The 13,080-nt window shown below is 45.2% G+C and overlaps 1 protein-coding gene across 1 annotated transcript in view; it reads left to right on the top strand.

Annotated features, from left to right (window-relative positions):
- Positions 1 to 13,080, top strand: part of RAB36 (RAB36, member RAS oncogene family) — a 117,796-nt gene that overhangs the window by 41,109 nt on the left and 63,607 nt on the right. The window contains exon 4 of the mRNA XM_030218009.1: positions 7,566 to 7,633. Coding sequence (XP_030073869.1) covers positions 7,566 to 7,633 — 68 coding nt within the window. The remainder of the gene's footprint in view (positions 1 to 7,565; positions 7,634 to 13,080) is intronic.

Genomic DNA, 13,080 nt, shown 5'->3' with positions numbered 1-13,080 from the left:
TTACCTCTGATCGAGGAGTACAGTTTGTCTCAAAGTTCTGGAGAGCCCTGAATCGGGCCCTTGAAGTAAAGCTGAACTTTTCGTCGGGATATCACCCACAATCCAATGGCCAAACAGAACGAGTGAACCAATGCTTGAAGCAGTTCCTACGGATGTATGTCAATGAGCACCACAACAACTGGAGTCAGCTGCTGCCTTGGGCAGAATTCGCTCATAACAACCGAGTGAGCTCGGCCACGGGCGCGTCGCCCTTTTACATCGTATATGGACGACACCCGCGGATACCAGCCCCCTTGAAAACCAACTTGGATGTCCCGGCAGCGGTTGATGCGGTGACCTCGCTCCAAGCAATTTGGTCATCAGTTCAGAAAGCGCTGCGAGTGACCTCCACTCGTATGAAACGCCAAGCGGATCGGTCTCGCAGAGTGGAACCGCACTTCCAGCCTGGCGACTTGGTGTGGTTGTCCACGCGTAATCTTCGTCTGAAGATTCCCTCCTCCCGCTTTGCACCTCGATTTGTGGGCCCGTATCCCATTGTGAGGCAAGTGAATCGGGTCTGTTATCAGCTAAAGTTACCAACTACATTACGGGTACATAACACCTTTCATGTGTCCTTGCTGAAGCCTGTGATTCTGAGAAAAGGGGCTTTGCCCGCGTTGCCTGCTAGTCCAGCCATCTCAGCCTCCCAGGGGGAATACGAAGTCCGGGATGTCTTGGATGCAAGGCGCTTCCGGGGACATCTCCAGTATCTCATTGCGTGGATGGGATATGGACCGGCAGACAATTCCTGGGAGGACGCTACTCATGTCCACGCGCCAATCCTAGTCAGACGGTTCCATCGCCTTTTCCCTCACAAACCTAAACCTCGTGGACGGGGTAGGGGGGGCCCTTGAAGGGGGGGTGATGTTATGATTCTGCCGGTTTGGCTGAGGGGGAGGGGGGACGTCTCTTCTGATTGGCTGCCAGGGGTTGTGCTGACGTCAGGGGATAGTACTTTAGCCTGCAGCTGAAGAGTTTCTCTGCTTTTGCGTTACTTCTGGTGGTAACAGGAAAGCCTGATAGGTTTCTCTCAGAACGTGCTCTAGGTTCTGACAGGGATCTGTGTTGATTTAGAGTATTCTTTTCCTTCCCTCTGGGTTAGCTGCTGCTGTGTGTGTGTGTGTGTGTGTAGCTCTGTAATCAGGGTCAGCTGCTCGTTTGTTTAGTGGGGCTGGGCATTGCTCAGCCTCCAGGGCTCTGGGCTGAGTGAGAGCGTTCTCCTTTGTTTGTTTGTTTTTAAGGATTTCTCTTCCCAGTGTCCTGGCCTGCTGGCTCAGTGAGTTTAACCCTTTGTGTACTGTGTGTATTGTATTCCTGCCTCTGCCAGTGTGTTTGTTTGGATGGGCCCCACTCCCTCTCGGGAGGGAAGCGTTCTCTCTGATTGTTTGTTGATTTATGGCACTCTCTCTCTGCTGGCTCTACAAGCTTAACCCTTATGTTCTGTGTGCCTCTGTCTACAGTGGGTTTGAGGCAAAGGCTTTCTGCCTTCCTTTGTGTTTGGTTCCTCTGGCTTCTGCCTGGGGCTCCTACCCTGGTGGGGAGGGGGTTGCTGTGTTAGTTCCCCTGTCCTGCGCTAGTCCCCTGCGTGGGCGTGGCCCGCTCTGGTCCTTTGTTTCCCCTCTGCCCTATTGCTGGTGTTCAGCGCGTGTCTGGCATCTTGGGGCCCTCTGGGGTTCTTTCACCCCTCCCTGTGTGTGATTGGGTTCCAGTTCAGCCGTGAGGCTCGCACGAGTGGCTCTGTCTGCGTGGGTTCCGGTTCGGCCGCGAGGCCCGCCTGTATGCCTATTTCCCTTCTTCCTGAGGGACTGGGGGGAGGGGTAGCTTAGGGGGTATTGTGTAGCTGGGGTGTGCGGTGGTGGGTCGGTCTCCCCTTGGCCTGGGTCGGCGCCCTGCTGGCCTCGGCCAGGGCCCAAGGGCTCACGACCAACCCAACGGATTACACTTTCCCTTGGCCCTCAGAGCTCAGTGGCAAGTGTCCACTGACCATTCTGCAGGAACAGTGGTAATATAGTCCATGCTCTTTCTGCCTGATAAAGCAGACGTTAAGAATCTTTTACATTATAGTTCCTCTAGGACTAGGAAATTTATAGTGATAAGTAATTGTTTGTTGACTGTCTATCAGAAACAGAAAAGGGATAATTCAAATCATGCATATAACTTGGTGCTTTTCCATTAATAATTGTAAAGATCATACAACATAATTTATACAAAAGCCTCGCCTCTATTGGCAACCAATGTAGTTGAATATAGAGGGGAGTTACTCTATCAAATTTACTCAGTAGATAGATAAGACTGATCGAGATGTTTTGTAATGTTTGTAACCTTTTCTGTAGGGATTATCACAGCCCAAACAAACAATGTCCAATTGGGATAATAATAAGGAACTCACTATCAATCTAAATTATTCAAAGTACCTCTGTCTTTATTAATTCAAAGTGTATTGCCTCTGCCTATTCAGCTCCAAATGCATTACTATACATTTATTCACATTTAAATATCACCTGTCAGTTGTCTGTCCATTTTCTTAAAGTAAACGAATATGTTTGGTGGTGTGGAGATAAGAACAAATTCTAAATACGAAAGCTTCCACTCAATACAAAACTACAATAGTAATGGGGGAAAAGCCTCAAAGAGCTCCCAGATCAAATATCCATCTGTCGGAGCTGGAACAGACCAACTAGTCTTCTATTCATCATAGGCAAAAACCCCTTATGAGCAGCCCAAAAATTTTTTTATATGGACCGCAATTATCTAATGAATTTTCTATTTTTTTGAAATTAAGAATTTTTATGAAAAAAAAAGCATGTTGATTTCTAGAACATACTTAATATATAATGCAATACACTTAGCTTATTGCTTGGTATTCAATATTACTGCTGCTTCATGCTGCGCTGTTTCCTGTTTGGTTACCCTGAGCCGACGTTGGCCAGCGTTTCGCTGCTTCTTCGGGGTCTCAGGTAATTACTAGGGAATACAAATACAAAAATTAATATAGTGCAGCATAAACGGTTTCAAAAATTCTTAATACAAACCATCAGCTAAGTACTTGGAACTCGTTGCACAGCGTTTCAACTGCAGCACGTCTAACCTAAAAAGACGTTGCCGCGCTAGTATAAATGGAAAATCTGACATCAGACGCTAACAAATGAATCTCCAATCAAGGGTTCTGAAAGATGCTCCTATCAGGGGTTTTAAAAGAAATAGCACCAATCAAGTCGTGAGTTTAGACCTCGCGGTTCTAAAGAATGCAATTTAAAAATCCATCGTTGTTCTGCCTGTAATAGTTGTCTTTGATGATCACCCCCTCGCACAGATTTTGAGATTTCTTGTAGGACAAAACATTTCAAATCATCGAAACCATGCAGTTGATCCATACAATGTTTGACCAAAGGTAGACCTACCTTGTGAGAACTTACGGCGCATTTGTGTTCAATTATGCGCACATGTAAAGGTCTAGAAGTTTGTCCTACATATAGTTTCTTACATGGGCAAAGTAGACAATATATTACTGAACTCAATCTGCATGTGGTGTTTATCCTAAGTTCATATGCCTTCTGATCCAATGGGTTGACAAAAGTGGAGATCTCCAACATAATGGAACATACTGAACAGTTGTTACATTTGATGTGACCAGTCCAGAAAGGCGAAGGAACTCTGCTCGATAATATAGCGGGGCTAAGGAGTTCCTTTAAATTCCTATTTCTGCTGTATGACAAACGGTGCTGAGCATCCGAAAACCGTGGGTGGGTTTGAATACATTTCCAGTGTTTCCTCAATATTGCAGAAATTCGAGGCGATGTAGAATTAAACTGTGTAACATAGGTAAAAATCTGTTGTTCATCTTCTTCTCTAACAACTGGAGTATTCGCTTTTAGAAGATGTACTCTGTGATTGTAACGGGCTCTTCTGTACGCATATTTGATCACAGATTTAGGGTAACCTTGAACTTTCAGTTTATTAAACAACGTTCTGGATTGATTTTTAAAGTCTAAATCATCTGAGCATATCCGACGATATCTCAAAATAACGTTTTTGGATGTATCAATCAGGAATGAAGGTAACAGTTTTGCCACCACCGTGTTTCATAAGATCACAGATAAAAACACATTTTTGGATTATGAGAGCAGTCATCCGATTGCCCTAAAGAATAGCTTACCTCTATCTCAATTTTTGAGATATCTTCGGATATACTCAGATGATTTAGACTTTAAAAATCAATCCGACGATATCTCAAAAATTGAGATAGAGGTAAGCTATTCTTTAGGGCAATCGGATGACTGCTCTCATAATCCAAAAACGTGTTTTTATCTGTGATCATATGAAACACGGTGGTGGCAAAACTGTTACCTTCATTCCTGATTGATACATCCAAAAACGTTATTTCTGCTGTATGTATATATGAGGTGAATTTGATACATGGATGGTAAGTGTTCAGTTCCGTTTTGAGATATCGTCGGATATGCTCAGATGATTTAGACTTTAAAAATCAATCCAGAACGTTGTTTAATAAACTGAAAGTTCGAGGTTACCCTAAATCTGTGATCAAATATGCGTACAGAAGAGCCCGTTACAATCACAGAGTACATCTTCTAAAAGCGAATACTCTAGTTGTTAGAGAAGAAGATGAACAACAGATTTTTACCTATGTTACACAGTTTAATTCTACATCGCCTCGAATTTCTGCAATATTGAGGAAACACTGGAAACTTATTCAAACCCACCCATGGTTTTCGGATGCTCAGCTCCGTTTGTCATACAGCAGAAATAGGAATTTAAAGGAACTCCTTAGCCCCGCTATATTATCGAGCAGAGTTCCTTCGCCTTTCTGGACTGGTCACATCAAATGTAACAACTGTTCAGTATGTTCCATTATGTTGGAGATCTCCACTTTTGTCAACCCATTGGATCAGAAGGCATATGAACTTAGGATAAAAAACCACATGCAGATCGAGTTCAGTAATATATTGTCTACTTTGCCCATGTAAGAAACTATATGTAGGACAAACTTCTAGACCTTTACATGTGCGCATAATTGAACACAAAAGCGCCGTAAGTTCTCACAAGGTAGGTCTACCTTTGGTCAAACATTGTATGGATCAACTGCATGGTTTCGATGATTTGAAATGTTTTGTCCTACAAGAAATCTCAAATCTGTGCGAGGGGGTGATCATCAAAGACAACTATTACAGGCAGAACAACGATGGATTTTTAAATTGCATTCTTTAGAACCGCGAGGTCTAAACTCACGACTTGATTGGTGCTATTTCTTTTAAAACCCCTGATAGGAGCATCTTTCAGAACCCTTGATTGGAGATTCATTTGTTAGCGTCTGATGTCAGATTTTCCATTTATACTAGCACGGCAACGTCTTTTTAGGTTAGACGTGCTGCAGTTGAAACGCTGTGCAACGAGTTCCAAGTACTTAGCTGATGGTTTTGTATTAAGAATTTTTGAAACCGTTTATGCTGCACTATATTAATTTTTGTATTTGTATTCCCTAGTAATTACCTGAGACCCCGAAGAAGCAGCGAAACGCTGGCCAACGTCGGCTCAGGGTAACCAAACAGGAAACAGCGCAGCATGAAGCAGCAGTAATATTGAATACCAAGCAATAAGCTAAGTGTATTGCATTATATATTAAGTATGTTCTAGAAATCAACATGCTTTTTTTTTCATAAAAATTCTTAATTTCAAAAAAATAGAAAATTCATTAGATAATTGCGGTCCATATAAAAAAATTTTTGGGCTGCTCATAAGGGGTTTTTGCCTATGATGAATAGAAGACTAGTTGGTCTGTTTCAGCTCCGACAGATGGATATTTGATCTGGGAGCTCTTTGAGGCTTTTCCCCCATTACTATTGTAGTTTTGTATTGAGTGGAAGCTTTCGTATTTAGAACATTTTCTTAAAGTATCCAGATTCTGCTGTGTACTTGCAATGACGGTGACAGCCTGCCAAAAGTAACTGTGCAAATTTAAGATCTCTGCTGCCAATCCATGTTGTAGCATTGAATGTACATAATTTTTGAAATGACATGGCTGGCATTTTAATGCAATACAATGTCTGCTAGGCTTGAATATTGATATGTATGTCTCTTTGCCAGTGTGGGGGCAATTCTATAAAGGTCGCCCAAATCTGGGTGCCATAATGTCGAGTGCCGAGTTCAAATTCTATAACAGCATCTGGGTGCCCATAGAGCATAAGTCAGCATTTGTATATCAACATTTAGCCATGTAAAAGGCAGGAATAAATGCGAGTGCATAAATGTTGTGCACTAAAATGCAACTTCAGTATTATATAAATTGGTGCTTCTGAACCCATTCTTAGGATACACCTGGCCAGTCCGGTTTTCAGAATATCCACAATAGATATGCACAGATAGATTTGCACAGACTGCCTCCTTTTTACCTTGTGCATATTCATTGTGAATATTTTGAAAATCCGACTGGTCGGTTGTACCCTGAGAACTGGGTTCAGAAACACAACTGTAAGTTACAGTGTAAGTGTGGAACCAGGCTATGCACCTCCTCCCCTCCCCCCCCCCCCCCCCCCCCCCCCCCCCACCCCCCCCGTTTGAATGCCCCTTTACACTTAAGTGCTATGCGACCCTGCACATATACATTCTAGAATACAGATGAGCGTGCACAGCTGACTTACATGTGAATATAATATTCATGCACGTAAGTGCTACTAGTCTATATTCTTAGCACACAAACAATACTTACATTGGAGGCTGATGATCAAAAGTAAATGCGGATGCTAGACGCCAGTAGTGCAGACTAGTGCCACATTTACACAGCATGGATGATCAGAGGGCGTCTGGCATGAGTGCGCAGGGAATACCATAGAGCTCATTTAAATTATATTTAAACAAGTGTTCTGGTGTTCCACCCGTATGATCAGAGCACTGCATTCTGATCATACGGGCTAAATAGCACCTTAACCCTATGCCAGCTCAGAGCTAGCTTTAGGGTTAAGGGTCTTCCTCCTCCCCACTCCTGTCCATGCTAGGCAGCCTGGGCTGTCATTGTCAGTTCTGGGGCTCCAGTGGACCCCCGGACCCCCCCCCCCCCATGGCTTAGGCCCTGGTGGCCTAGTGCCCCCTAACCCTCCCCCACCCCACCCACCCCCCCCCCCCCCCGACACTGAAAAAAAAATCCCTGGTGGACAAGTGGGCTACATACCCCACCCTCACCCACTCTGGTAGTCTAGCAACCCTCTCTTCCAGCACCGCCTCCAAAATGGCAGCACCCTACCTTGTCCAGTGCATCCTGGGATGTGCTGGGCAGGGCTTCCCCACCATATAAGGGATCTCTAGCCCTCCGTGTTGCTGTCCGGGGGAGGTGTGGGGGCTTGGGGGGGGTACTAAGCCTCCAGGGCCTTGCTTTGGGGGAGTCTGGGAGATCCCACAGACCTCCAGCTCCTGTGTTTGACAGGTCTGGGCTTTTGATAGGCACAATCCTGCATTTCTCCTGATGGTCAATGCTAATAATGTGCCTAAATTAACATGAAATGTGTCTGTTGCAGGCTGAAGATGTCAAAGGTGGTGGTTGTTGGAGATCTTTATGTAGGGAAAACCAGTCTCATCAACAGGTACAGTTCATCCACAGTCTTAAGAGGCATGTTTTTCTCCTGAAGGAGAATTGTGGCTGTCGGTCTACTTGGATATGTGAAAATAAAAGTTCAAAAAACAAGTTGCAATCGAGCCTTTTCACTATATCTTTAAGCTTTCAAGAATAATCCTCTCCAGCAGTTTAGTGAAGAAACAATATAGGACCTCTTCTATCAAGCTGCGCTAGCAGTTCCTGCACAGCAACGCCGATGAAGCCCATTCAAAGTGAATAGGCTTTGTTGGCATTAACACACCGGGGACCGCTAGCTTGGTTTGATAAAAGGCCCGTAGTTACATAGTAATATAGTAAATGATGGCAGATAGCTACTACTGCTACTAATCATTTCTATAGCGCTGCTAGACATACGCAGCGCTGTACACTTGAACATGTAAGAGACAGTCCAGTCTCGACAAAGACCAGCATGGCCCATCAAGTGTGTCCAGAAAGGTGGCTAGGTTTGAACTTGCCATTCTGTGTAGGTTACCCTCCTCCCATTTGTTGTTAGGGTTTGTACTGCTTCTCTGTTCAGGGTAAAACCTCTATGCTTTCTCTTTTGTTTGCGAGTCAGTTATGTTACTTGAGTGGAAATACTTTATACTTGTTTTCATCCTCCTTCGGTACAGGGATCCCTTGTGTATATCAAGCAACAAATATATTCTCCCAGATGTCAATATAAAGATAATTCATGCACATTATATTTGCAATTGCATTACATGGAAAGGAAAAAGCCTCAGAGTCCAGCCTGTTTCAAATCGTATACATCAAATGGCTTGATGGATAATTATTTCATCAACGTAAAAACCTCCTAACAATACATTGAAGCATAAATGCCCTAGTGAAAATTATTAGTAATATTTCAACTTATCTGCAACACAGAATTTGGGATATATCAGAAATGCCCTGCAGAATTAAAATATTTTGTGAAAGGATGGAGTGTATGGTGTCCTAGGAGAGACATCCCAACACCCCGCCCACTCCACCCACAAATATTCCTCCAACACCAGGCATACCCAGGGGCGCTGGGAAGCAGCAAGCCACAAGAGCTATCTCCAAGAGGCCTATGACTGCCACTTGGTCAGGGCCTGTTCAAGACTTTAGGAGGCAAGCATGGCCCACCACCCACTATGTAGCAGCAAATGGCACAGCTTCGTGTGCTATAATCATCCTTGGTATTCCCAGCATTTGCTGCTGTGGCCCAGCAGGCTAGAATTGATACTGAGGATTCATCCTCCAGTTCTGAAAGCAGTGACAGCGCCTCCTAGATTCTGGAACACCCTGGCAACCAGGAAGTGTCCAAGGAGTTGGAAGGTGGACCATAGAAAGGAAAGGGGAGTTGGAAGGTGGACCTTAGAAAGGAAGGGGGAGGTAGAAGGATTAAAAGTAGATGGTCTGCAGGAAGGTGGGAGAGGGGAGGGAGTGGTTGTATGGGGTAGGGGAATCAGGAGGTGGAGAGAGGATTTTGGGGGGGGGACAGGAGTGGAATGCTTGTGGAGGGGGAGGGGTAGATGATAATGGAGTGGTCATAGGTAGCACTAGGGTGGTGGTGAGGGCAGTCACTGATGGGATTGGAGAATGTTAAGATTTAGGTGACATGGGTGACATTCTGTATACATGACTCACGTTTTCTGATATGGCACATATACCTTCACAGAAATGAGCAGTGCATGAGTTTTAATCTTCGCGTCAGTGCTTTGTTGAAGTGGATTGTGCCTGATTCTCTCCTCTGTGTCCCTATCCTTGGCTCCAGGCCTTCAGGCAGTGGTATTCTACACTTAAGTGCCAGATTGTGCAGGATACAGCAGGCCATGACATCTGGCATACCTTTTCAGTTCTGTAGAGTAGCTTACCTTCAGATCTGTCTAGCACCTGAATTGTGTCTTGAGCTGTCCAAAGTTGTGTTGATGATGGTCCTGATTGGGCAGTGTACCCTGTTGTCGTGCTGCTCAGCCTCCATCATGGGGTCAGATGATGGGACCACTAGTCACCTCGTCACTAGGTAGCCCCGATGACCTGCGGGAGATGGAGAGATTGAAAGAATGGACACGGGGTGAGAGGGAGACTAGGGACAATATGATGGGGTACTGTCTGCACATTGCTGCTGTGAGCTAGGCTCCAGAACATGGATATCTGGGGTTGTGGTGGTGTCCTGTGCATCAGCATGTGTGTTTCTTGCCTATGAGACAGCCAACAGTAATGGATTTATTTATTTATTTTAAAATTTCTATTCCGCCTACAACTAGGCACATTACAAATCAACATACACAATAAAATCCAAACAATAAAACTAATGTACAATCAAAGCAGATCAAAAATTATCACTCATAAAAGAGACACAAATAATGGACTTCCGGTGGAGCTGCCAGCCAAGAGGCCGCAACTCTGTGAGCTCCACGAGTCCCCGATTGTGGACCCCCGCATAGCGCGCTCCAATACTGAGGCAGCGCGATTGAAATCGGCCCCCGGGAGTCCGCTAAAAGCGGGAGGCATGAGCGCATAGTAAAAAAGCCCGACAATCCAGCGAGCAAGAGCCGCGAAAAGAATGCCAAGACTGCCCAACCCCTCCCCCACAGGAAAACGCATGAACCTGACACCGGAGGAGCAGAACGGGAGAACGGCGAAATAAGAGCCCGTGCTGAGGGCGACGAACAGCGTCAGCATTACCTGGAGATCCGGTGGTGGCACGAATCCAGGCAAGTTTAGAGACCCAGAGAGGAGGAGGGGAGCAAAACGAGGACAAAGAGAGGCTGGCACCATTAAAGGAAGTGAGGGGCTCTGAGCTGCAATCGAGAGACAACTGAAAGACTCAGAAAAAAAAAAAAGAATCGCACGCTGCCAGCATAAACTGTAGAGGGAAGGAGCCTGGCAGAAAACCATAACCTCAGAGAGGCTAAAAATAAACATCTTCCTCTCTTCTGCAGTACCTGGCAACTCTCTAATACAGCCCTGAGAGTACAGGATATCACAATTGGTAGAAGGGGGTCACAACCTGCACAGCATTCTAACCCTATCAGGAGTAATAACAGGTCCTCAACCCAACAGTGCCATCCTTTAATACATTTGTATGGCGGCTTCGAGGATCAAAAAAGGAGGCGGAGAAATCCAGAGGAGGGGGACTGAAGATGGCCGACAAGAGCTCTCCCCCATCCCACGTCAGAGAAGTCTGCATGGACCTCGGAAATAGTTGCAGAAGTGAAAACTGCAGTGGAAGAGGCCATGAGCCACCAACTGCAACAAATATTGATAAGCTTAGACGGAATGGACCAGAGGTTTACAAACATTACTACTGCAGATTTGCAGGAGGTACAGCAAAGACTAGGCGATGTAGAAACCAAGGCACAGGAGTCAACAAAGCAGATATTGAACACCTTAAGAAGCAGTGACATCACTGGAAGATAAAGTGGACCGATTTGGAGAACCGTTCTCGAAGGAACAACCTCAGACTGGTCGGAGTACCTGAATCGATAAAAGATGCTGAACTGCGGGGTTTCTTAGAACCTTGGCTTTCTAAAACATTGCTGACTCAAAGTACCGCGGGCCCAGTAAAGATAGAACGAGCTCATCGGCTGGGTCCCAAGAGAGCTCTCAACGATAGACCGAGGGTAGTAATACTCAGACTGCTCCACTATCACCATAAGATGGAAATACTAGCTGCTCTCAGGAACGGAGGGAAGCTAGAAATGGAAGGGCAACGATTATGTGTTTCCAGGACTATTCCATTAAAGTGTCCCTTCAACGCAAACAATTTTCCCGGATCTGCGGAAGGCTCCACAGCCTACAAATACGGTTCAGCCTATTATTCCCGGCAAAGCTACGAGTACAACACAATGGAACTGTACAATTTTATGAAAATGTGGATGCAGCCCAAGCATTCGTGGATCAGCTAGAATGTGAAAGGCTGAGCACATCCAAGACGTGATGCTAAACACTAAAAATACTCCAGGTCCAGTTATGGAGTCCGGAAGCACAGAGGGATAATGTGCAATACTCCGGAATACTGTAATGATGTTTGAATGCTTAGATACTTAAGTTAAATGTTGATAATAATGTTGATTAGTATACGCAAAGGGAGAACGTGCATAGCTCAAGAATGCTTTAAATGATATTTTAAATGCTTAGGGCCATCGAGTTAAGTGTTGATGTTAATGCCGTTAAATATGTGTAAAGGGAGAGAAACACACTGCAGCGAGTTTGAGGGGATCCTCGATCGGATACACGGAAGTAGAGCACCTATGGTGCCAGCAAGAAGTAGGTGGGGGCTGGAAGGGGAGGGGTGGGTAGGGAAGGGGGGGGGTAGCACTCTTATATTGGGGACGGATTAGGGTAATGCATAGGGACCAAAATGCTCATAAAGGATGCACTTGGGGGGGCACAGGCTGGGACGCCCACCCAGGGAAGACACATGACTTGAAAAAGCACCAACAGAGGAATAGATTACATACAGACCATGGTTAGGCTAGTCACATGGAATGTGGGAGGCATCAACTCATCCATAAAAGAACAAAACTCCTACAACATTTGCAGAGACACCATATAGACATAGCTCTATTGCAAGAGACGCACCTCAGCCCAGAGGAACATGCAAAATTAAAACATGGTGGGTGGGGGAATGTATCTCTGCCGGGGCACAAGGAAAAAAGGAGGAGTGGCAGTGTTACTCCGTAAAGGAGTGGCGGCCTCGGTACACCCATTAGTAGCGGACCCTAGAGGTAGATTTGTATTAATGGAAATAGAAGTTTCCGGTCAGAAGCTGCTAATTTGTAATGTATATGCTCCCAATCATATGACAGACAATTTTATAAACAGGTGATGCGCCACTTGAGTTCTTACCCCGGGTGAACATGTCCTGGTGGGAGGGGATTTAACACGGTGTGGGATGCCTCCATAGATAGCTCACAGGGACAGAGGAGAGATACGGTGGCCTCCAACAAAGGCCTGAAAAAGTTGGGACAGACATTAGACCTAATAGATGTATGGAGAGTGTTACACCCCACTGAGCGGGACTATACACATCACGCACGAGCGCATGAGTCCCAGGTTAGAATAGATTACATACTCCTATCAGAGAGATGCTTGAGAGGGTAAAGAATGTGTCTATTGGCCCTTACACGATTTCTGACCATGCCTGGTATACTTAGAGTGGGAGCTGGGAATAAACCAACACAAGGGAGCTCTTGGCAATTTCCCTTAGACCTAGCAGGAGATGACATCTTCAGAGCTAAACTAAAAGAACACTGGGAGGAATATGAAAGCTTGAATCAACAACACATAGGAGACCCAGTTCAGTTTTGGGACGCGGCAAAAGCAGTGATAAGAGGAGAAATAATCAGTTATTATCACCACGTTAGAAAGACACGAAATAGAGAAATATTGCGTTTAAGTAAATTAGTGTGTAAGGCACGCCAGACATATGGAACGGCACATCTAGAAGC

The sequence above is a fragment of the Microcaecilia unicolor genome, chromosome 11 (genome assembly GCF_901765095.1).
Source record: "Microcaecilia unicolor chromosome 11, aMicUni1.1, whole genome shotgun sequence".
In the NCBI taxonomy this organism is placed as follows: Eukaryota; Metazoa; Chordata; class Amphibia; order Gymnophiona; family Siphonopidae; genus Microcaecilia; species Microcaecilia unicolor.
This window is presented reverse-complemented; position numbering and strand designations above follow the sequence as displayed.